General features: G+C 41.2%; 4 protein-coding genes across 4 annotated transcripts; all 4 read right to left on the reverse strand.

Annotated features, from left to right (window-relative positions):
• Positions 1-40: 40 nt before the first annotated feature.
• Positions 41-5,368, reverse strand: LOC112216275 (agmatinase, mitochondrial). Its single transcript, XM_024376143.2, has 7 exons — positions 4,953-5,368; positions 4,463-4,665; positions 4,096-4,144; positions 3,205-3,400; positions 767-946; positions 530-614; positions 41-440 (listed from the first exon to the last, which is right to left on the reverse strand). Exons 1-7 carry the CDS (start codon positions 5,267-5,269, stop codon positions 364-366), a joined length of 1,107 nt encoding a protein of 368 aa, XP_024231911.1. The 5' UTR covers positions 5,270-5,368; the 3' UTR covers positions 41-363.
• A 141-nt stretch (positions 5,369-5,509) lies between these two features.
• On the reverse strand, positions 5,510-10,245 carry pink1 (PTEN induced kinase 1). Its single transcript, XM_024376142.2, has 8 exons — positions 9,770-10,245; positions 9,248-9,529; positions 8,870-8,976; positions 8,555-8,737; positions 7,672-7,835; positions 7,291-7,418; positions 6,915-7,145; positions 5,510-6,677 (listed from the first exon to the last, which is right to left on the reverse strand). The coding sequence occupies exons 1-8, from the start codon at positions 10,121-10,123 to the stop codon at positions 6,396-6,398; spliced, it is 1,731 nt and encodes a 576-aa protein (XP_024231910.1). The 5' UTR covers positions 10,124-10,245; the 3' UTR covers positions 5,510-6,395.
• A 3,715-nt stretch (positions 10,246-13,960) lies between these two features.
• LOC112216617 (cytidine deaminase-like) lies at positions 13,961-17,399 on the reverse strand. Its single transcript, XM_024376603.2, has 4 exons — positions 17,057-17,399; positions 15,463-15,574; positions 14,989-15,046; positions 13,961-14,592 (listed from the first exon to the last, which is right to left on the reverse strand). Exons 1-4 carry the CDS (start codon positions 17,256-17,258, stop codon positions 14,452-14,454), a joined length of 513 nt encoding a protein of 170 aa, XP_024232371.1. The 5' UTR covers positions 17,259-17,399; the 3' UTR covers positions 13,961-14,451.
• A 960-nt stretch (positions 17,400-18,359) lies between these two features.
• Positions 18,360-23,024, reverse strand: LOC112216618 (trypsin I-P1-like). Its single transcript, XM_024376604.1, has 6 exons — positions 22,986-23,024; positions 22,431-22,495; positions 20,621-20,771; positions 20,199-20,340; positions 19,614-19,871; positions 18,360-18,801 (listed from the first exon to the last, which is right to left on the reverse strand). The coding sequence occupies exons 2-6, from the start codon at positions 22,483-22,485 to the stop codon at positions 18,640-18,642; spliced, it is 768 nt and encodes a 255-aa protein (XP_024232372.1). The 5' UTR covers positions 22,486-22,495; positions 22,986-23,024; the 3' UTR covers positions 18,360-18,639.
• Between the last annotated feature and the right edge of the window lie 479 nt (positions 23,025-23,503).

Consider the following 23,503-nt stretch of genomic DNA (forward strand, 5'->3'; position numbering starts at 1 on the left):
TGACTTTTTACATGCATTTTATAATAACATGGTCATATCATTCATCAATACTGTTGTTTATTTGATTATAAACATGTTTTTGTTACAAAATCACTATACTAATAACCCTGGTACAATGTTGACAAAATAAATGTATCTGATTTGCAGATGTCTCAAAGGTTCTGCTACAGTGCATATCCTCTCGCTGTGTGTAAATAACTGCTTTATGCTTATTTGTTGCAGAGACATTCTATTTTTCTGCCTTACCAATCCTTGTTTGGTGTGATATGGTCACACTGGTGATTAACCTCTGATTACATATTGAATCTGTTCAGTAACCGTGCTATTCTTTCGATTAAGTATGTGCAGAACCTCATCACATAATTAGTCATAATATTTTGTCTTTGGAAGGACACACATCATTTCAAAGAGCAGGTTGGCGGCAGTCAGTGCTGTATTGCCTGCAAAAAAAAAAAAAAGTGTGTTTGAAATTATACTCAAAGTAAAACAGATTATTCAATGTGACACAGAGTCATGATAAGTACAGTACCTGTGGTGTCATAGGGTGGAGACACCTCCACTAAATCACACCCCACCAGGTTTAGGCCATGGCAGCCCCGGATGATTTCTAGTCCCTGGGTGTCACACACACAAAGAGGAAAACATAACACCACCCTCTGTGTCAGCAGCTGCCTCCATCTCATATCTGTATTATAACACAGTAACAACTAAATATTCTACCAAATGTCTGTAAAAACCACTAAAACAAAGTCAGGTATTTCCTTACTTGTATGGATGTGAGGCCTGCTATCTCTGGTGTGCCTGTTCCAGGGGCGAAGGCTGGGTCTAAAGCATCGATATCAAAGCTGAGGTAGACTGGACCCGTCCCCATCTGAGTCCGAACCGCAGCCATGAGAGGAACCAGGGACTTGAACCAACACTCCTCCACCTGAACCACACGGAATCCCTACAGAGCATATACAAACACACAGAGAGCGAGAGAACATACACACACGGAGAGAGAGAGAACACATACACACATTTATGTTTTTCCTACACACTTTTCTGTAGTTGGTATTCAGACTTAGGTGCGTAACGGGCTTTGCTGGCGTGGTTCCCTTGCGAGCGCTGAATAAATGTAATTCAACTGCTGAAAACCCTCCCAATTGCTGGCGAACAAATTCTCTTGTGGTTTTCATTCAATAGTGGTTTCAGTACATTTATCTTAAGCCATCCCTATAAATACACTGTACCTTTCATTTGAATTTTGTCGACAGACTAAAACACATTGAGAGAATATAGGGATCAATGAAAGAAAATCATCTAAATAAATAAATATTCGTCTCCGTTTCAACACCAACTGGTACAAAAAAAAAAATACTCTGATCGTATAGATTATTTAGGCAAATTTTTGGGTTAGGAAAGTATGTTTGAATCATTTCATATATTGCGCATGAAATATATATATATATATTCTAAAAATTGCCACATTCAGTTCTTTAACCCATGGTAATGTTGGAAGTTTAGTGTATTTACATTTATAATAGGGGGAATAGTGTACAATAGTAGGCTACACCCTCATCTATTGCCTGCACTAACCATGGAACTGTGTGATGACAGCCAAGTATTGCACCGTGTGTCGGGTTCAAACTGTTAGGGCTCGGTCTGCGCTCCGCTCCATAACGATTTAATTAGCCTATATGTCTTTCATTTTTTATATTATCAACTGTTACTAATAGAGCCCCACAGTGGAGGTGTCATAATATCCATAGAGCCTAGTGGTCAAACAGGGAAATGGTTCCAATAGTTTTTCCACCATTTCCATAGGGGATTTTAGAAACACTTAAAATAAGGGCTATGTTCTGTGTAGGCTTAAGCTGGTGTGACGTTTTGATAACAATGTAAATCTCTCACAACAGGTGAGCCATATAAGGTGACTTTTTTAAATCAATATATTCAGCTCTATTTACTCTCAGATTCGAAAATGCTAATTAGCATCAAAGTAGATGTCATGCAAGACTACAAATCCCTGCAAGCTCCTGCATGACACCTTTGCTAACAGGTATTGTGTCAATTTAAAACTTGCACAGTTCACAGAATTGTCCATTTAAAGAAATGTAGCCAATTTATTAATTACTAAATGTAGCTTATATTAGAGATCCTTACCTTTGACTCGATTGAACAGTCTTGTCCAGATCATCATGGCATTTAAAGTTTTTTATAATAGCCACATTAGCAGCTAATTAGCATTTCATTTTGGGGGAGTAAATACAGGTGAATATATTGATAGAAGTCACCTTGTCCTAGAGACTTTTACACAGTTAGCAAAATGTCATGCTAGGGTAAGCCTACCCAAAACACAGCCCTTATTTTAAGTGTTTCTAAAATCTTGTGTGGAAAAACAATTGGAACCATTTCCCTGTTTGACCACTAGGTTTTATGGGTATTATGACTATTACTGTGGTACTCTGTAATCCTCAGCAACGTGGTGTTTACAGAGGAAACAAATGAAGGTAAACAAAACTATGTAATTAAATTGAATGATAATGTAGGATATACCAACTGAAGGGAACTTTGCTGTTGAATATGAGTTATTAGGCCTACTGATAGTGTTATTTAAAATGATAGAAATAGGAAACGGGGTAGCCTATAATTAAGACCTTCGAGAGTGCACATAGCTGCAAGTTAAAAGGCTGTACAATTAAAATTCTGCAAAATGGCACAGCATTTCATAAACGTTACTGTGAGAAAGTTGATATGCTCAGTTTTCTGCCATATGACTGGTTTCACATTTGTCTGCAGTGATTATAAGGTAAAATGTATCTAAAACAAATGTCATTTATATTTGCAATTCCCTTATCGAAACAGATTACTTATTTAACTAGCACTTAGCACTTATCAATAGCTCTTATGAAATTGTAAATTAAAGTGCATGGAGAAAGAAGTGTTATATCTATCGGGAATTAAGTCAAGATCAGAATACAGCGTTTCTGTAGACACACCTCCGCCACGCCTTCAATTCAAGGTCAGAATACACAGAGAGAACAAAGTGCATAAAATGGGAATAGCGTTCCATTTACGTGCAGTTAACTCAGGCCGGAATCGGGGCCATAGAGAGATATTTTAATCATATATAATGTTTATTATTTGACCTATTTTTTTACTTTTGTGAATGTTTGTGTCCCCCTAGGTGAGGACAACCTCTACGCACAGCGAAGTGAGTACCTGTGCTCGGCTCCACTCATAGGCATCAGGTGAGTAACCTGTACCACGCAGGCCTATCTGGACGACCCTCTTGCAGTCTAGCAGGCCCTCCTCCACACAGCGCCTGAAGGGTGTCCCGTGGCCAATCTTCTCCCCCAGGACCACGTCACTTGTGTCGGCATGAGCATCCACATGGATGAGACCCACAGGGCCGTGTCTGACAAACACGGGATACAAATGTACTGTTTCACAAAGATCGATTCAGCCCAGTCCTGTACCAAAAATTGAGCTGAACAGAGATTCTCCATTGAAAGGTCATTTTTTTAACCAAAACAAAAAAATGTATGTTAAAATGGCATGTTATTGAAGTGTCCAGACACTTTTTTTGCCAGTTCACTTGGTTTGAGAAAATTATCCGACCGGCGATAGACTTCCTCAGGCTAATTCCGCAGTATCGGGGCAGTGATGAAACATGAACAAAGGCTCCAGAAACACCCACATAGGTCCTTTTAGAAACTGAAATGCTCTCAGTATAGTGATGCAAGTCATTAAATGTTGTACAAATTGAGTCATTGCGAACTTCTGCCAATTTACATTCCATGATGTTGGACTTGAACGATACTTTTTGCAAGCATGGACGTACTTTCTATCAGCACAATGGGGGACAAGAAAACACTTGCATGCTCGCACACCGATACTGCAGAACGAGCATGAGGAAGTCTATCCATGGTGGGGTAAGTTTCTCAGAACCAAGTGAAATCGCAAAAAAAAGTGAACACCTCTATAACATGCATTGACATTTATTTTTATTTTTTGCAAACCTCTCCTTTAATATGTCCAGGAAACTGGCCCTGAAAGTATTCTAGTTATTCTGGCATTTTACAAATGTAGGGCTACTGATACACTACTTACTTCTCAGCAACTGCTTGGAGAATAGGGTATGCTATGGTGTGATCACCACCTGTTAAAAGACCGAATAAAATGTAGCCTATCCAGTTAAACATACACCTTAACGTTAGTGTGTCATGCCAACACTTTGTAACAGTAACCTTTGTACTATAATTGTCAGGAAGGTTCATAAGCAGGGCAAAGATGAACCATTCAACGTTAGCCTAAATGTGTGACAAGGAGAAAGAAGAAGCAGGTATTGTTTTGAGGCACATCTGAAAGGAATATCGATCACTGTTGAAATGTAGTTAGTAGGCATTTGCTATAATGTCCAAAATCCCTTTCCTCACATCTCAGATTGCATAGTGTAGAAATGGGTGCTCCTCCTCACCCATAGTAAGGGGGATACAGCCCGTGGCCAGGATTGTACGGTAGGCCTCCCGGATTCGTCTGCAGGTGTCCTTTAGGTCATACACGTTGACGTTGACGTCCCCAATATCAGCAACCATCAGAGACTCATAGGGGGCTGCCCGGGTGCCACTGTTGTAGGCCCTCAACATGGCCGACTCTGCTCTGATCTGACGGGGGCCAAATCTGTAAAGGACCATGCATGGTCCTACTTTTAAATAACATTGGTTGTAACACGCAGAATTAGTTTGACACATGCTGTCAACTGACCAACCACTAGATTAATTCATAAATTAAATGTGTACATTATACTACAATTTACAAATATGACTCTCAATTTGTTAAAGAAAATAAAAGGTACAAATGCACATCTACTGCAAATGTGATAATGTATTTCAAATCAATTAGTACAGCCTGCTATGCTCGTACGAGTAAAGTATTTGCATAGATCAGGCAGTGCAGAAGTAGGCTACCTTGTCCCAGGTCGGTTGGAAGTACCAGTATCGATTGGAACACCAACAAATGCTGCATCAAGTCCATCTGCGGTCTCCTGGTAAGGTAACTTGCCCATTGTAGCAATTCCAGAGACCCTCGCTACAAATTCGGCGCTCGGAGGGACATTGTAGCGCTTGCCTGAGCAAAGTCGTCTAGGCGTGATACATGGACGTCGCCTGTCAAGTCTCTTGTTGCACACTGCTGACACTTCCGAAAAAGTATCGGTAATTCTTATGCATGACCGCCGTAACGTTCCCAGAATGTCAATTCGACTCGTTTTCAAAAGAGACAGCATACTTTCAATAGATATAACAGCGTAGTGGTTGTCGACTTTTGATTTCAGCTTCTGGATTCCAGGGCTTGTTTTTTGGGGGGTTGCGTTTACAATTCCACAGATCTATTAAGTATATGGATTGACTCGACAGACCATTGGCAAGTGTTTTGACCTATGCTTTCATCATGTTCATATGATTGGAGATCTGTGCACAGTCAGATCTCTCTGACAGGCAAATAAGTTCTAGGCAATAAAAGGGGATGATGGGAAATGCATTTTATTTATCAGCGTACAATCTTTGCTAGATAATGAAATACATTATTATTTTGCTATCAACGCTAGGGACTCAAGGAAACACCAAGTTCAAACACTAACACTTTATTATAATCTTTGGATGTCTTTTACACTACATCCAGTGTTTATTAAAAACATTCTCACAATTAAAAATGTAGCTTCACAAAGTGTTTGTTGTCAGAGACAAAACTCATTCTGTAATTTTTTATAGGACTATATTCTAAAATGTCCCATGAATCAATTTTTGCATGCATGGACTTTCATTTGATTTAAATAAAGGACTTAACTCAAAATGTGAAGTACAGTGATCTGGTATTGCTATTAAATCTGAACTAATATTCTGCTACATAACCATCTGGAGATATTTAGATGCTTTATCATATCATCCTTGACATACAGTAAATACATTGACTACCTCATGGTCTTAGTCAAAAACACACTCATAGAGGCTATGGAATAGTCTATATGAGACCGTAGTGGTGTAACTCAGGTAAGATGTGATGATTTGGAAAATACACAAACCAAACAAAGGGGTAAACCTCAAGCATGTCATTGACCAGGTCCAAACTGGACATAAAGTGCAAAAATTCCCCAAATAAAATTCAACCCCCTAACATATGGAGTCTAGTCTTAGCATTAATTAAAAAGTGCTTATATGTTTCCTGAAAGCTCTATAGACAGGGGTGGAAATGGGGAGAGAAACTATTTTGATTTTATATTGGTGGGTTCCCACAAATTCACAGTGACATCTTTTATTCCATTTTCCATCCCTGGCACTACATTCACCTACATTCAAACTCAACGGGTTAGACCAGAGTTACACATATATGTCTCTGGGTTAGACTGAGAGGACCTAAAGCGACATGATGCTGGCTCTGCCCTGTTCTCGTCCGTACATGAGGAAGCTGACAGCCAATCGGAGGTCTTCCAGGTCCAGGTTAGACAGGAAGCACCTCTGTAGCTCCGCCTCCACCGAGCTCCCACTGGGGCCGCAGCCCCTCAGGAGCACCACAGCAGACTGGCACAGCAGCCAATCAGCTAGCTTCTTCATACCAGCGCTGTCCTTATTGGCAAGGGCACACCTTCCCCAGAGGCTCAGATGCAGCATGTTGGCAGCCACTCTGGCACTGGGGCGCTGCAGAATAAATAGCAATAGGAGCATGGGATTCTCTGATGGTGATTAGTATTGGAAGTCATTATGTACACTAAGCCCTTACGTAGTGAATGGAGTACTGCATAATGAACAACTTCAACTTGTTTCTCACAAAAATACTCTTGAGAATCCCTGAGAAATTGGTAAATAATTTTTAACATACCCTTCAATGAAGTGATGGCCATATAATCTAATTCATTTCCTTACTAGACTCTGTACCTTATTGGGGTTCCTACGCAGAAGCAGCTTGACGACAAGTTGCATGTCAGCAGATACACAGGCAGGCAGGGCAGGAAGCTGGACGTCCTGGAAATTCCTGCTGTCCAGTCCACCTGCTCCATAGAACGGGTTGGCCTGGCCAAATATCTCATAAGAAATGGTCCCGACAGCCCATGCATCTGCCTTGCTGTAATTGATAACCACACCCTGCCCAGGAACTGCAGTGACAACCTATAGAGAGATAGAGGTGTATTTTAATCCCAAAATCAGGAAAATGTTTCCATTTATGTTAACAGTCAGTCACAAGAGACAATGCTTGCATGAATCTTGATTGTATAGGTTGTTGTTCTCTATTTCTCTGATGATAGGAGCTTACCTCAGGTGCCATCAGGCAGGAGTTGCCTCCTCTGTTCACCCACATAGTGTTGAAGGGTAGTTGGAGACTAGAGTCACTCTGAGCCAAACAGCAGCCGAAGTCTGTTATTACCAGGCGGGGGCAGCCCTCTGAACAATAGAGATGCCAAATAGCAATAGGATTATTTGATTAAAACTAATATGATAAGCATTCATTAATTAATTAGTATCACATGCCATGTAAATATCTTCATTTGAGTTTGGAGAGAGAAAAAACATCAAGACAGAATTCTGACCATATCTTTTGTCAAATTAATTTCACTTAACTTTTTTTTTTAAACATGGCAAAGCTTAATGACACTCAAGATACCATGCATGAGCTTGCCCTGTTGCTCTCTCTGACCTGAGTCAAACTCCAGGAGCACGTTGTCTGATTTAAGGTCCCTGTGAGCGATGCCCTGTCTGTACAGGTGGTCGACCCCCTCTAGCAGTTGCAGCACCATCAGAGAGCCCTCTCTCCTGCTGGGCACGTTCACCTCCAGGTACTGACGCAGGGTGCATGGGTAACTATGGAAACAGGGGGAGGAAAGATCAGGATACACTAGGTTAGGTGAACAAATAACTAGTGGGATGGACAAATCTGCACACAAAATGGTCCGGTCTGGGAAAAAAACAAATGCTTTTTAGTCCAAGAGTTGACTGTCAGAGATTTTATAGGAAGAGAGACTGTAGACTCCTGTAACAACAACTTTATTATAAGATTAGCAAAAATTAAGCAATCAACCATTACCAAGAATGGTTCAGAGGTGAAAGCTTAAACATAGTCGGGTTTCTGCTTTTATAGAAAAGGTACAACCTCTTGTCTACGTGGCAGTTTAGCAGATGTGTGGAAACAGGCGGAACAGTGTAAAAGGCGATTGGTTTGTCTGTGCAGATTAAGATAGCCCCAGGTTGATAGCACGAGGGCTCAACCGTTTAACTGTGTTTTGTCACAGTTCACATTATAATGTGCTCCTTCCTGCAAGGTTCCACACAGCTGACTTCCTGCAGATAGTAAACCCCACGGGATGTCTCACATGCTGTAGCCGCACCTAAACAGATCTTAGCTAAGTCACACAAAGACAAGTTTGTATCAGGTTAGAAAAAACACTAGCATATAACAAGAGATTATTCTTTAAGCAGTGAAACACAGGACTGCATGACTAATTGTGTAATTTTCCATGACACAAGTTAAGCTGGGGCTGGGACACTGAGATACAGAATGGATGTGGGAGAATGATCCTTACTTCTTCATGACCAGGAACAGAGTACGGTTGTTGCCCAGGCCATCAGGGTTGAGTCTGGCTGGCAGGACATCAGGGTACTCCTCCTGGGCACCGGGTAGAAGGGGTACGTCCGCTGTGAATGCCCGGAACACCCTGATCACATTGGGGTGGGCAGAAACCCTCTTGGGCACTTCCCCAAAATACCTGCAAAACAGAGCAACGGAAATGAAACTTGCAATGCACTCGTTTGATGCATGGCAAAACACTCAAAATATGTTGGGCTATTTTGTGTCTATTGAAAGTAAATTGATGCTATGACTGACTGCTGATACTAACCCATTTAGTGCAATCTGTTCCTCTTTTTCCTGTTTCATGGCAAGAGGGCCTGCAGGGACCAGCTCCTGGGACATGGATCTCAGAATAGCCTCGCTTGATGAACCAGCCTGCAGGGGAACAGGGAAGACAGTCTTATTACTATGCCAATTGCACGCTGAACATAGCGTATATTCTACAGTAATATAACATTTTTAAAAAGTAACACTCTCCCTGTGGCCCAATAATCTGTCATTTTTTCTGAAGTGTAGATTGGTGTAAGAATGGGCTAGACTGTTTCCACCAAATTTCTTAAACCAGTCCTTTCACTTAAAATCCATGAAGGAAAGTGAACAAGTGCAAACTTCGGGGGAAAATGACATTATCTTGACAGACACCCACCCCAAAGTTCCACATCATCTTGACAGCTAGAGGATAGATGCCCAGAGAGCTGGAGGGGCTCCTCAGAGACCCAGTGGCCACCTCTCCATCTTCACTGGGCTGGTCATTTAGGGAACACCGGTCACTCTCCCTGTCCCTGGGCACAGATGATGGTGCCACAGCTTCATACACTGCAGCGTTGGAGCCTTTTCCTATCTGCTTCCCAATAACGTAGTCCTCCAGCTTGTAGCCCGAGGTGAAGCACTTGAGTGGACTGCAGTACTTCTTCTTGGTAAACACAGCCTTTAGAAAAGAGGTGAAATTTAGTCCTTTTAGATTAAATAACACATTTTTATTAACGTTATTAAATTATTAGATATGTAATTATTATTTTATTTGACTAAATGTAATATTTAAATGTGATATTCCTGTCCAGACTAAAGATAAAAACTGATGACTCACAAAAATGTCTTTTTTCAACATAATAAAATATTTCACATTGTTGATTGCTAGCACTTTGTTGTCAACATCCATGTTGTTTACCTGGATTTCCTGGCATGTCGCAGCACTCCTTCGATCATCATCGAGCTGTTTTTCGATCAACCCCACACCGAGACCGAAAGCCAAAAACACTGCTCTGTTTCTTGGCGAGCCGCTGCCCCCAAACCTCCTGAAACCACCGGACTGCAGCTGTGCTGCAAGACCCCTCAACGACATGCGGAAATATCGGTACCGAACTGGCAGGAAAGTCTGAGGCTGAACGGTGCGGGCCGGTTGGCCTACACGAAGACGCTCACCTCGGAACTTTGCTGCAAGTCGACCAGCAGGTTTGAGACCTAGCTGGATAACCGACCGTCCCAACTCCACCCCACGGCTGATGGCATGTTTTACAGACATGCTTTACAAAAAATGGTAAGTTTCGCTTTGTTTTTACTTTCTCCGTCAGTCCTCGTCGTTGATAACGTTACACAACTTCTTCTTCGTTGAGATTTAACGGCGGTTGTTATCCAATACATGTTGCATTACCGCCATCTACTCGACTGGAGTACAACTTCCGTATACTGCTCCGCTATTTAAATCAAATCTTATTGTCACATACACATGGTTAACATATGTTATTGCGAGTGTAGCGAAATGCTTGTGCTTCTAGCTCCGAAGGTGCAGCAATATCTAACAAGTAATCTAACAATTCCACAACAACTACATAATACACACAAATCTAAGTAAATGGATGGAATAAGAATATGGACATATAAATATATGGATGGGCCATGACAGACCGGCATAGACCGTATAAAATACAGTATATTCATGTTGGATGAATAGTGCAAGATATGTAAACATCATTATTAAAGGTGCATTAATAAAGTGACTAGTGATCCATTTGTTAGAGTGGCTAATGATTTCAAGTCTGTATGTAGGCAGCAGCCTCTCTGTGTTAGTGATGGCTCTTTAACAGTCTGATGGCATTGAGATAGAAGCTATTTTTCAGTCTTTTGGTCCCAGCTTTGATCCACCTGTAGTGACCTCGCCTTCTGGATGGTAGCGGGGTGAACAGGCAGTGGCTCAGCTGGTTGTTGCTCTTGATGATCCTTTTGGCCTTCCTGTGACATCGGGTGCTGTAGGTGTCCTGGAGGGCAGGTAGTTTGCCCCCGGTGATGTGTTGTGCAGACCGCACCACCCTCTGGAGAGCCCTGCGGTTATGGGCTGTGCAGTTGCCATACCAGGCGGTGATACAGCCGACAGGATGCTCTGAATTGTGCATCTGTAGAAGTTAGTGAGGGTTTTAGGTGACAAGCTAAATTTCCTCAGCCTCCTGAGGTTGAAGAGGCGCTGTTGCACCTCCTTCACCTCACTGTCTATGTGGGTGGACCATTTCAGTTTGTCTGTGATGTGTACTCTGAGGAACTTTCCAAGTGCTATTTAGTCACCCCTCAGGTCAACAACCTGAAAGGATGGGACACCATTACTTAAAACACCCTGTAACTCTTCTGATGTCAAGTCTCGCACACCCAAATACCTCTCTGCAGCTGCCACCACAACCTCAATTTTCTGCGACTTACGTTCCCTCCCTGCAGTACGTACAGTTGGTAACCATTGCTATAAATCCAATCTTCCTCAAACATATATGACTTGTTGCCCTATCCCTCTGTACTGGTACAGTTCTACTACTCACACCACTCCTCTCCGGATCCCTCCCCCTAAACCCATCTGTCTACTTTCTTCACTGCCTCAGCATATGCCAACTTCTGCACTATTCTAACCCTTGAAACCTCAACCTGCCTCTCTCGCACGGGACATTTCTGATCCCCAGCCCCATGGGCACCCCTACATTTAACACATACCACTACTTTCCCCAATGCTACACATTCCTTTGTCTCATGCCCTTCTGCACACCAAGGAACCTGACTTCTGCACACTGCTGTCAGATGCCCATAAGCTTGACACCTGTAACAACGTAATATATTCGTCACAAAAGCTCGTACAGGATACCTTATATATCCTAACATCACTTTGTTGGGCAAAGAATCAACATCAAAACTCAAAAGAACAGACAATGACTTCTGTTTCACCACTCACGCCACCCTGTCTGCGTTGCACCAAACGACGAGCATCCCAAACACCGGGAATCTTCCCCTTCAGTTGGTCAACTTTTACATTTACCGCTACCTCAGTAATCACTCCTTTCAACGGTGGCCTTTTCTTGAGAGCAAAACAATTCACATTTCTTGCCCCCATTCGTTTAACACGGAGAGCCTTCTCCCACTGACCAGCAGAAACACAATTATCACAAGACCACGTCTGGTTACCGATTCCACAGCACCCAACTCTGTTTTCACACACCCTGAAACTACAAATGGGTTAAAAAAACAAATATGTACTTTATCCTGACCCTTGGTGCAAGCCTAGGGCTCAGAGAACCTCACCACATCTACCAGCTCAGGTACTTCACCCTCATTCACTTCCATTTCTCCTCCTGTCTTCAGCTCACTCTGCTTACACTTTCTACCATTCTTCTTTAACAAATCATCTCCCTTTTTCCCACCATTTTTAACCGACTCAAGCTCACCCTCTTCTTCCCTCTCTCTCTTAGACCTCCTCTGCCTCTCTTTTTCCCTCCATTGCTCCTCCGTATTCCAAGTATACGTCTCCTTGTGATAATACTGCATTTCTCCTGCCGTACATATTATTCTTGCCTTCTCAAGGGACGCCATTTAACCGTCTGTCACAATCTCCATACAATCAGCATGAACACATCAGGATGTAGCACTCTTCTTCTTCTTCTGTGGGGTTTATTAGTGGGTAGCATCCAACGTGATGCATTACCACCACTTACTGTACTGAAGTATGGGCCAAAGACAGGGAGAAACTAAATCCTACCTGCCAGCCCCGTTGCTCTTAAAAAATATAACAAAATATTTTAGACTAGATCTAATGACGTTCGACTCAATATACTTTTAAAACTCAATTCCTGTATCCCCTTTTCCCTCATACTAGATCTCAGCCTCTCTCTTTCCCTCTGATACTTCCCACACTGTAGGAATACATGCTCCACGGTCTCTGTTTCCTGGCAAATAATCACACTTTCCTGTTGGATGCTTTCCTATCACATTTAAGACTTATTCAACTGGCTGTGTCTCACCCTTAATCTTGTAAAAATAGCCTCCTCTCTTCTGTCCCTTCCTGCCATCCTCCTCTCCGACTTTACTCTGTACTTGAAATAAATGCCAGTCCTTAGTATCCACTGCTCCTGCCATCTCTGCACCATCACTGTCCATGTCAGGCTTTTTGCCTCTGCCTTGCTCATTGAAACTACAACATCCCCACTACTAAGTGCTTGTTTAGTCAGTACATCAACTGCCTCGTTCCCCTCCAACCCCTAAATGGGCTGGGATTCAAGTAAATCTTATCTGTATACCCATCTGTCTAATCCAGCCATGGGTTTGTAGCACCTCATAAAGCAGGTCTTGTCTGCTACGTGATATAAAGGACTGGAGACTCATCAACACTGCACATGAATCAGAGCAAATAACTACTCTCTCTGGCTTGACTTCCTCCACCAACTGCAAGGCCAACAGTATGGCCATCGGCTCTGTCGTATATACATACAGATGATCTGTAATACGTTTCCTGACTGCCACCCCACACTCCTGCACTACAAATGCTGACACAGTATGTCATGTCCTTGGATCTTTTGAACCATCTGTGCAAATGACCACAAAATCCTGTGGTGCAGTGGGCTCCCGAGTAAGGCACTGCATCTCAGTGCAAGAGGTGTCACTACAGTCCCTGGTTCAAATCCAGGCTGTATCACATCCGGCTGTGATTAGGGGCCCCATGAGGCAGCGTGCAATTGGCCCAGCGTCGTCCGTGTTTGGCCGTCATAAAGGTTAAATAAATAAACATAAAATAAATAAAATCCAGATGTCTCTAAACAAATCAGATGGATTAACACCCTCCCTATCTTTCTGTAGTCTCTCCAACACTTCTAGATCAACTACTCAACACTGAATACCACTTATAAAGCAGCTGCTTCGTCTTGATGTTCTTCTTTATCAAAAGCTAGCGCTACGCTTTTCCATTTCAAACAAGCGCGCTCTTCCAACCACCATTCACCGTCTCGCTTCATGCGCTTGATACCATTCCACTCCCAAACAGGAAACTACCTTCCCAACGTTACACAACACAAGGACGAATAGTTATGTAAACAAACTGGAACAGTCACAGAGAACGTGCTTCTTAGTGTCACATGACCTTTTATTTTTTACTTGACCTGTTTTTAGAATTAAAGAGACAATGACAATGTTATTGGTGTCAGCAAATGACGCAAATAGGCCTAAACACAATCAAAACTGTACACAAATGTCCTAAAATATTGTAATATTAATGAGAAATACATCAAAATGCATTTTCAACATTGATACTTCATACTTCAAACAAGCACTCGCATACTAATGTGATTATGAGCTGTGTAGCTTAATATCGTTTGATGTAATTTACTGCATTTCAAACAATTGTTAGAAAACACATTGAGACCAATTTTCATAATTTCAAAGGTACAGACAGAAGAAAAATAATATCCAATGACATTATTCAACTAATAAATTGTATAGTCCTAATGGCTGGCAAATCAGCCCATTATCCAGCCCAGCAGTCTAACATTTCACGGACCTGTAATGCTGTTATGAACGATTCTGGTTTTGCCTCTTGTCTTGTGAATACTATTATGACCCATTCTCTGTGGTGAACAATCTCTTTTTCTTCAGGTCTTCGGGCCCAAAGGACACAGGAAGCAGGTCTTCTATAGTCATTTCCTTGTAAGAACCATCAGGCTTGGATAGGTAGACAGACCAATGATCACCAAACTCCAAAGAAAAGGGAAATTAGATTATTTGAGATTTTTCCATTATAGATGCATGGCTGTGTGTGAACCAGTACCTGGGTTTGAGGAGACTTAGACCTTTTCTGGAAGTACAGACCGAGCGTAACGGCAGTAATGACGATAGCTGTTCTGTGAAACTGCATGTTTTTGTGGTAGTGAACATATTTTGACGTTATAACGTTTGCAGAGCTGGTTAATGGGACTTTCAACTGAAGGATCCTGGGCGTCAGAGACCTTGTCTCCTCATGTCCAGGTACTGGTTCAGGCTGTGTGATGTACCTTTGATTTTCAAACAACATGTTGCTTTCCTGGATCAGACCTTTGTTCCATTATCAATGCACTCATTCACATATCTAAGTTGTATAAATCATTTATGTACCTCTCTCATGAACTGTCTGCAACCTCCACATGGTGAGATGAACTGGTCTTCCAGGTCACTACAAAATCAATCATGTCATTAACAACATTACCCTCAATGGTCATTTTTAGTACTGTGTGCACCCATATAGTTAGTGTTGACCATAATAGTATAGTTGTGCAGAAATGACAACTTTTTTTGTATTTTCTCTATTAATTATCTACCGAACATTTCAGGAAGACTAAGACATACCCCAAATTACTGTTTATATCAGCATGACTTTGATAGTAGAATGGTTTATAACCATCGACATACTCTGAGGGGAAGCAAAACCCAATGAACTCTATGATGGGGTCATTAATAATTGTATGTACTAATCTTAACTTGATGAAATCAACAGGATGACTGAATCAATACTTTTTTGGGATTCAGACATCATCGATCAACTGACTGTTGTTTACTCAGAAACAAGGCAAAGTTTAAAAAAGTATGTACCTGGCAATGGCAATAGCCTTAAAACTTCTGTATCCCCCGGAAACAGCTTTTGCAATAGCGGTCCTCTCTGCACAGAGGCCAAGGTTGTAGCTAGCATTTTCTACATTGCATCCTGTTAAGAAAAGTTCTGCATTTGTAAGAGGGCATCACATTAAAAACAGAACACATTTTTTCATTTAATAAAACTATAAAATAAATGACTCTCAATTATCATTCTTGACTCACACTCAGAGGGTTCAATTTGATGCTTCTAAGGGCAATCTTAGTGTCACATATATTCATGTCTCATATGACCTGCACCGAACAGGAATGTAGAAAATCTACCTAAAATCGACATCTTTAAAATGTCTGGGTTGTGACTTCAAGCAGAACAGACACAACAGAACAGACATAACCAATAAGGAATCAGAAAGATCCTGTTTGTATCCACTGGCCTGTATGACTTTATCCTCTGCCATGTCTGACTTTATTTACTGGCCTGTCTGACTTTATCCACTGGCCTGTCTGACTTTATCCTCTGGCCTGTCTGACTTAATCCTCTGGCCTGTCTGACTTTATCCACTTGCCTGTCTGACTTTATACACTGGCCGGTCTGACTTTATCCTCTGGCCTGTCTGAGTTTATCCTCTGGCCTGTCTGACTTTATCCTCTGGCCTGTCTGACTTTATCCTCTTGCCTGTCTGACTTTATCCTCTGGCCTGTCTGACTTTATCCTCTGGCCTGTCTGACTTAATCCTCTGGCCTGTCTGACTTTATCCTCAGGCCTGTCTGACTTTATCCTCTGGCCTGTCTGACTTTATCCACTTGCCTGTCTGACTTTATACACTGGCCGGTCTGACTTTATCCTCTGGCCTGTCTGAGTTTATACACTGGCCTGTCTGACTTTATCCTCTGGCCTGTCTGACATTATCCTCTGGCCTGTCTGACTTTATCCTCTTGCCTGTCTGACTTTATCCTCTTGCCTGTCTGACTTTATCCTCTTGCCTGTCTGACTTTATCCTCTTGTCTGTCTGACTTTATCCTCTTGCCTGTCTAATTTATCCTCTGGCCTGTCTAATTTATCCTCTGGCCTGTCTGACTCTATCCTCTTGCCTGTCTGACTTTATCCTCTGGCCTGTCTGACTTTATCCTCTTGCCTGTCTGACTTTATCCTCTTGCCTGTCTGACTTTATCCTCTTGTCTGTCTGACTTTATCCTCTTGCCTGTCTAATTTATCCTCTGGCCTGTCTAATTTATCCTCTGGCCTGTCTGACTCTATCCCCTGGCCTGTCTGACTTTATCCTCTGGCCTGTGAATAAACTTTATAACATCAAAGGATGTTCAAAGTTATTATATTTTTTAAATAATTTATCTCTCTGTTGCTATGTTATTTTTCTATTTCCATTCCTTAACAGAATACCATTAAATGTTCTTTATTCCATGGTGCATAACATTGTTATACATTATCATGACTGTAGTTATTTTAAGCCACCTGAAGAGTTACGGCAGTATTCAAAATACTAAATAAATAAATTGAAGCATTTTTATCAGCCCCCAACCCATGTATTCTTATTCTTATATTATACTATTATTATATTATTTGAAAGCCCCTCACCTGTAAAAACTGTCCCATCATGTGCCAACAGGGCTGCCCCCACCCGGAACTTACTGTAGGGGCAGTAGGCAAACTCTTTAGCCCCCTGGGACTGGTGAATAAGAGGTTTAATCCAATCCTCATTTTCCTCTTCACTCGAGTGATTCCTGGCTTCTGTGTCTGCTCCGTCTACCCTTAACTCACCAATCCTGAAGTCTGTCATACCAACCCTTTCTTTGTAAGTGTCTGTTGAGAGAGAAAAGGAGAGATAAAAGGTGAAAATAGAGAGTGGATGGGTTGAAAGCTGTACCCAACAAACAGGTTTTTAAGAGCCCCACAGCTCACACATGGTCTGGGTGGGAGGGGCACTGGCCCACTCTTTAGGGGAAGCCTAGCGTGTGTAATGACTTTTAAAGAGATCATTACCATATAGGGTTGGGGGGCAATTCCTACTTCCTGAATGTACTGATTTTAAATGGAATTGACCCCAAACTTTATAATTACTTTACTCTGGCTAATGACTTTCCTTTTAAACAGAGGTTACTTAAATTATAATGGCTCATTCGTATGCTTATGACAAGTCTTACAATCCATTATGCAAAATCATGCATCATAATGCATTATTGATTATACCTGCAGTCTTGTACCAAATCTTTATAACTAGTCAATTATGATTGATACATGTATGTGCAGTGAGGGTAAAACTGTAACAAACTGGGTAAAAACTCAAACGGACAACTAGAAAAAGCTCATACCAAGTTTATTCACCCACTAGGTCATACAGCTCCAAAGACAAGGCATGATTACACAAGCACATATATATTTTTTAAAACTTTATTTAACTTTATTCTACCTGGGGTGGTAGGTAGCCTAGTGGTTAGAGCGTTGGGCCAGTAACCAAAAGGTTGCTGGATTGAATCCCCGAGCTGACAAGGTAAAAATCTGTTGTTCTGCCCTTGAACAAGGCAGTTAACCCACTGTTCCTAGGCTGTCATTGTAAATAAGAATTTGTTCTTAACTGACTTGCCTAGTTAAATAAAGGTAAAATACATTTTAAAAGTACTACAGTAGGAAAGACATTGTGGTGGGCCACTCTGGCACCCCTCCCAGAGGTTTCTTCTCACTTCATCTGTTGATTTGACCTCGAGACGCATTCCTCACTCCTCCGCAGTTCCGCAGCTGTCCTGCCTTATCAGAGACTAACTATTTCCTTTCACCTCTCTCCTCAGAAACATGGAACAGAATATGAATATGTCTTTCCATATTCCTACTTCCCATCCACTTTTCATTGACCCCAAAATATACATACCTTATACACGTAAAGTAATTAAAATTGTGGTTTATTGCTATTCCACACAGAATGACATACTGTAGGATCTCTGTGCTACTTCCCCTAATATTTCCTCTATGTTGGCCCTCTACTCACAGCTAATGTGATGCCTCAGCCACTGCTCTTGTTCATATGGTTTAAAACTGTGACAAGCAGGAGTGGAATAGTGTAGTATTTTATTTGACCTCATGGTGATTTATATCCTTCTATTCAATTCATTGTGGAACTGTTCTCTTCCCTGGGTGCGCTACCCTTCCTGGACATTGGTCTTGATTCAGTTGTTGGGGTTGTCACTGTTGATGATCCAGTCGATCCATCTGACATACATTCTGACTTGAGTGTAGACTCCTGGGAAGTAAGGGTTGGCACAGCTGATTCCCCATGAGACGATGCCTTCCAAGTTTCCATTGCAGATAAGGGGTCCGCCCGAGTCGCCCTGTAGTACAATAACACAAAAGACACAATGATGAACAAAAGCTCTGGTCCTTTTGTTAGGGATATAAAGTGTGAATACACCACTTGTATCTGGCAAATTTCATGTTAGTTACCACACATTTTACAGAACACTGTTTTGTGTCTGTTTTTCTATTCTACAACTAAATTGTGATATTTTATTTTATTTTGTCACTTTCTTCTGTCATTGAAATGCTGTTGTTGTGGTTTTTAAGAATGTCCTGTGATCTGGGGATCAGCATCTGATGTCCCTTATCTGAAACCCATACTATACATTTCCATATTCCAAATTAAATCTATCCCATTGGCTCTGGCCCTGTTTTAAAGGCCCACACCCTCTATTATTCATAGCAGTCTATACCTAGGCTCTTGTGACAGATGTGTTCTGCTTTTCATGTTTTGTGTTTGCCTGTCATGTATTGTGTAATTGATGTGTATTGATCATTTCATGTTGGGCTATCTAGAACCTAAAATGGTTCTTAGCCTGTCCCCATAGGAGAACCCTTTGAAAAAACCTTTTTGGTTCCAGGTAGAACTCTTTTGGTTCCAGGTGGAACCTTTTTGCGTTCCATGCAGAACCCTTTCCATAGAGAGTTCCTAATGAAACCCAAAAGGGTTCTACCTGGAACCAAAAAGGGTTCTACTTGGAACCAAAAAGGATTCTCATATGGGGACAGACACATAACCCTTTTGGAACCCTCTTTTTAAAGAGTGGTCTCAGCATTGTTCCCTGGTTAAATAAAGGTTAAGAAAATAATATTTGATTCTGGGAGCCAAGATTAGGCTAGTCTCTACCTGACAGGAGTCCTTGCCACCAAAGCGAGACCCAGCACACATCATGTTGTCTGTGATCCTCCAGTAGTAGTATTGGTGGCAGTAAGGAATGGTCTGCACATCCACAGCACGCAGCACAGGGGACAGGAAGTAGCTGTAGATACGCGTGACACCCCAGCCGCTCACCGTACAGGTGGTGTACCCTGGGAGAGCAGGGGTGTCGTCTTCTGGCAGTGGGGCAGGCTGAACGTAGGCATTGAGCTTGGCTGGCTCACTGAGCTGGAACACACCCAACCACAAAAAAGGCACAACATCAGATGCTGCTGACCAATCAGGAGGCACACAATCAGATGCTGACCAATCAGAGAGAAGGGATCAAAGGGGGCCGAGTCAATGTTATGGTACAACGTCTAAGCTGCAGCAGTATCTGAAGTTATGCGGTGATTAGACTAACTGAAATATTGAAACACATTAACAACATAGAGAGGTTCCAATATCTACACTAGCATACCACTTTCCCAAGCTTCATTGTAAGTGGTATGCCTGTATGGGCATTGAAACACTGCATGTCTCTACCTCATGGTGATGGAATGGAAAGTCTCTTACCTTGATGAGCATGATGTCGTTGTTGAAAGTCTTGTAGTTGTAGCTATAGTGGACCAAGATCTTGGAGATGTTGAACACTTGCTCGAAGCCTTCTTCCTCGACCAGACTGTGCTCACTCAAAACCACCTGGATCAGCTGGGCCCTGAGGAGGAACAGACATGATCCAATCTAGTAAGAACTATGTCCAGGGGAATTGGAGAGGATGCAAATAGAATTGTTACAACCTACAACATGATACACTACTACTCCCCACCCCCAAAACATTTACTCATTCAAGTGCGAGCTGGCCCTTACATTTTTTGATGTAATTGACTGTTAGCTTCAAGCATCTGTTCATTGTTTTATGCAATAGGATAGAGTTGACCACATTCTATTCCCTTCAACTGTGACACTACTATCCCATAATTGTAGTCAGTACTCACGGTCTCCAGCAGTGGGCAGCAGACACCACCCACTGGGGCCGAATGAGGGTGGCTCCACAGTAGTGGTTCCTGTTGTACTGTATAGATGCCTGGTACTTGATAGAATACCGTTCGACTTCTTGTCCTCCGATGATTCTCTGTGTAAATGTCTCTGTGGATTAGATTGAGAGGACAGTTTGTTATTAATCTGAATTAGTAATCTGAATTCCTACATGTGCATTGTGCATACAAAATTATTCAGGTGGTTAGTAAATTATACTTGAAAATATAATTATTTTGACATAAATAATGTAGTTGTCATCTTTATGTGAATATAATTGAATATATTACTTTACTTCACTTCACCTGTAACGAAAATGTTTGATTCAACATAAGATAAATGCATAATCTAAACAACTATTTGTGTGTAAAAACAACTACAAGGAAATTTGTGTTTAATATACATGTTCATGATATTTCCTTGCCATTTAAGAATTTTAAGTTCTTCCAACAACTTGCCATGTGGCTCTGTTTTCAGAGGATTGTGGGTATTTTTTGTATTTTTTTAACTTTACGATACTTTTACACAATGTTGTACGCATGTTTGAAGAATGAAAAGCTCATTTCTATATTAGTATCAAACAGTTTGTTATGCTATGAGGTGTAATGGATCATGATGAATGGATATCAAAACTGTCTGGCAAATTGACGTTAAATGATGAGAGCACCCATTCTCACCATTAATAAGATCATGTGAGTCGCTCTTGACAGAGGCAAATACATCAAGCTAGTTAGTGCTAGTGGAACAAATTCCTGCTAAAGTGGATGAAAATGTTGAGCGATGAAGTTCATAAAGCCATGTTTAACACTAAGACAAAATCAATGAAAGTAACTACATAATCAGAAAGATTAAGTAGATCTAATGTACAATGACAGTTCTGGATTTGCTCAAATTAATTTGGATCGTAGCCATTGTTTTTTGCTGGACTTTATATATTAGTGTTTGTGAAACCCTAAAAGTGAAATATATTATACGTAAAAATACACCATGTTGGAAATTCTCAAAAAGCTGATGCAAAAAGTTGCCCATTTTTAAAAGTGGAACTAGCACAATATTTTTTACAGTGTTCATTAAAAACCGTTGTGGATACACTAATTGAACAGATGGCTGAAAAAGGAATGTTCGAGGCCTGATGCTCTTCAGGGCTCTGTGGCCAATATTAGAAAAACAATGTTAATTCTGAAACAGTTGTAAGCTGTGCTCATTATTTACAAACAAATACTAACCAGCTGGATATTGGCAGCGTACTGTAAATTGTCATACTGTTATAAAGCATCAACAATGTACTTTTAGCTGTCGACAGAGTCACACGGTATGTGTTTCTAGTGTGCTACTGGTTTCACGTGGCTTAACTTCACATGCTATTACATATTGTAACAATGTTTGTCCAATCATGTAACCTGGACTGTAGGGACTTCAAATGTCATAGGATCCTGGGCCTGACACCCGTGAGGAGGAGGATATGCTGTAACATACAATGGGTATTCAGGGCCAGACTTAGGCTAATCATTGCTCCTTTAACTGTCTTTGTTTCCATCTCTACAGCCAGCACGCAAACAGGCACACAAACAGGCACACAAACAAGTGTACAGGCCGCAGCATACAGAAGCATCTACCTTTCAGAGTTGACTGTTTTTACTCTGCCCCAAACCATACTGGGATTTTATTCATCCTCCTAGAATTCAAGGCATATTTGTACTGTTTACACACATAATATGGCCTATTACAAGTATTTTTTAAATATCCAAGTTTGATCTAGTAGTAACCTACCTCTGACTGAGAGAGCCAGTAGGAGCAGCACTGCAGACCATGTCAACTGTTCCATGTTTACTTCACTTGAAACATGGAAACACATTGAATTTGATTAGAGAAATCCCCAATAATTACATATCAGTGTTTCTAGCCTACATAGATGTCCTAGGGATTGTTTTATCTCAAGACAAAATCCCACACAGCTTCTGAGAGATCAAAGTATGTTTCTGGTATCCTCAATTATGTGATTTTTACATGAGATACATCCCATCCCGTGTTAGGACCACTGAGATGATCGAAGACGACATCCTGTATCTCTTCAAACTTGTTATTTTCCCTTAGAAAGTATTCAGTGTAGTTTAAACAAAATTTCACATGTAAAATTCAATAACTTGACAGATAGAATTAATGTAATAAGGTCATTGATTTTAACAAACCAATCACATATCTTTGAGTAGATGTAGCTTTTGACCCAATGTAAGTAACCATGGACTTTAAAAAGTAAACAGAAATGTTTTACATAAAATATGCACACAAAAAAACTTTAAAGTATCTAGGCGTTTTGCTACTCACCAACAGCCACAATCCTTCACTGCACAGCCTTCTGGTATCTCCAACTGGTGGTTCCAGGGTTCTCCTCTCGCCTTTTATAATGCTAACATGCCCTTTTATTTTGCTTTGTTATGTCCCATCATGCATATGAAATGGGGTATCCCACAACACAAGACAGAGACTGACCTAGTCCATGACAAAACATTGTGTTCTCCATTATCTCCATTTCTAAGCCTTTTCTTGATTGCACCTTGGGGCTCATTGTTGAGTGGAGGTAGCTGGGAATTGAACACCTTTCTCCAGTCAAGCCCAAGACGTGAACATAATAAGAGTTCATAGGTTTATTGTGCTGATTGGATTGAATGGGGGTGGTGTTAGATAAGAATTCATGTATTGTGGCATTGAAAAACAGTATTATTATAGCAAATATAAAAAGTTACATTTGTCCCCTTGGCATGATGTAAATGACTTGAACAATAGGCCTATCCAAATATGAATAACATTTATGGTTCTTTGTGTGAGGTCATGCATCCTCAAAA

This window comes from Oncorhynchus tshawytscha, linkage group LG16 (genome assembly GCF_018296145.1).
Source record: "Oncorhynchus tshawytscha isolate Ot180627B linkage group LG16, Otsh_v2.0, whole genome shotgun sequence".
NCBI lineage: Eukaryota > Metazoa > Chordata > Actinopteri > Salmoniformes > Salmonidae > Oncorhynchus > Oncorhynchus tshawytscha.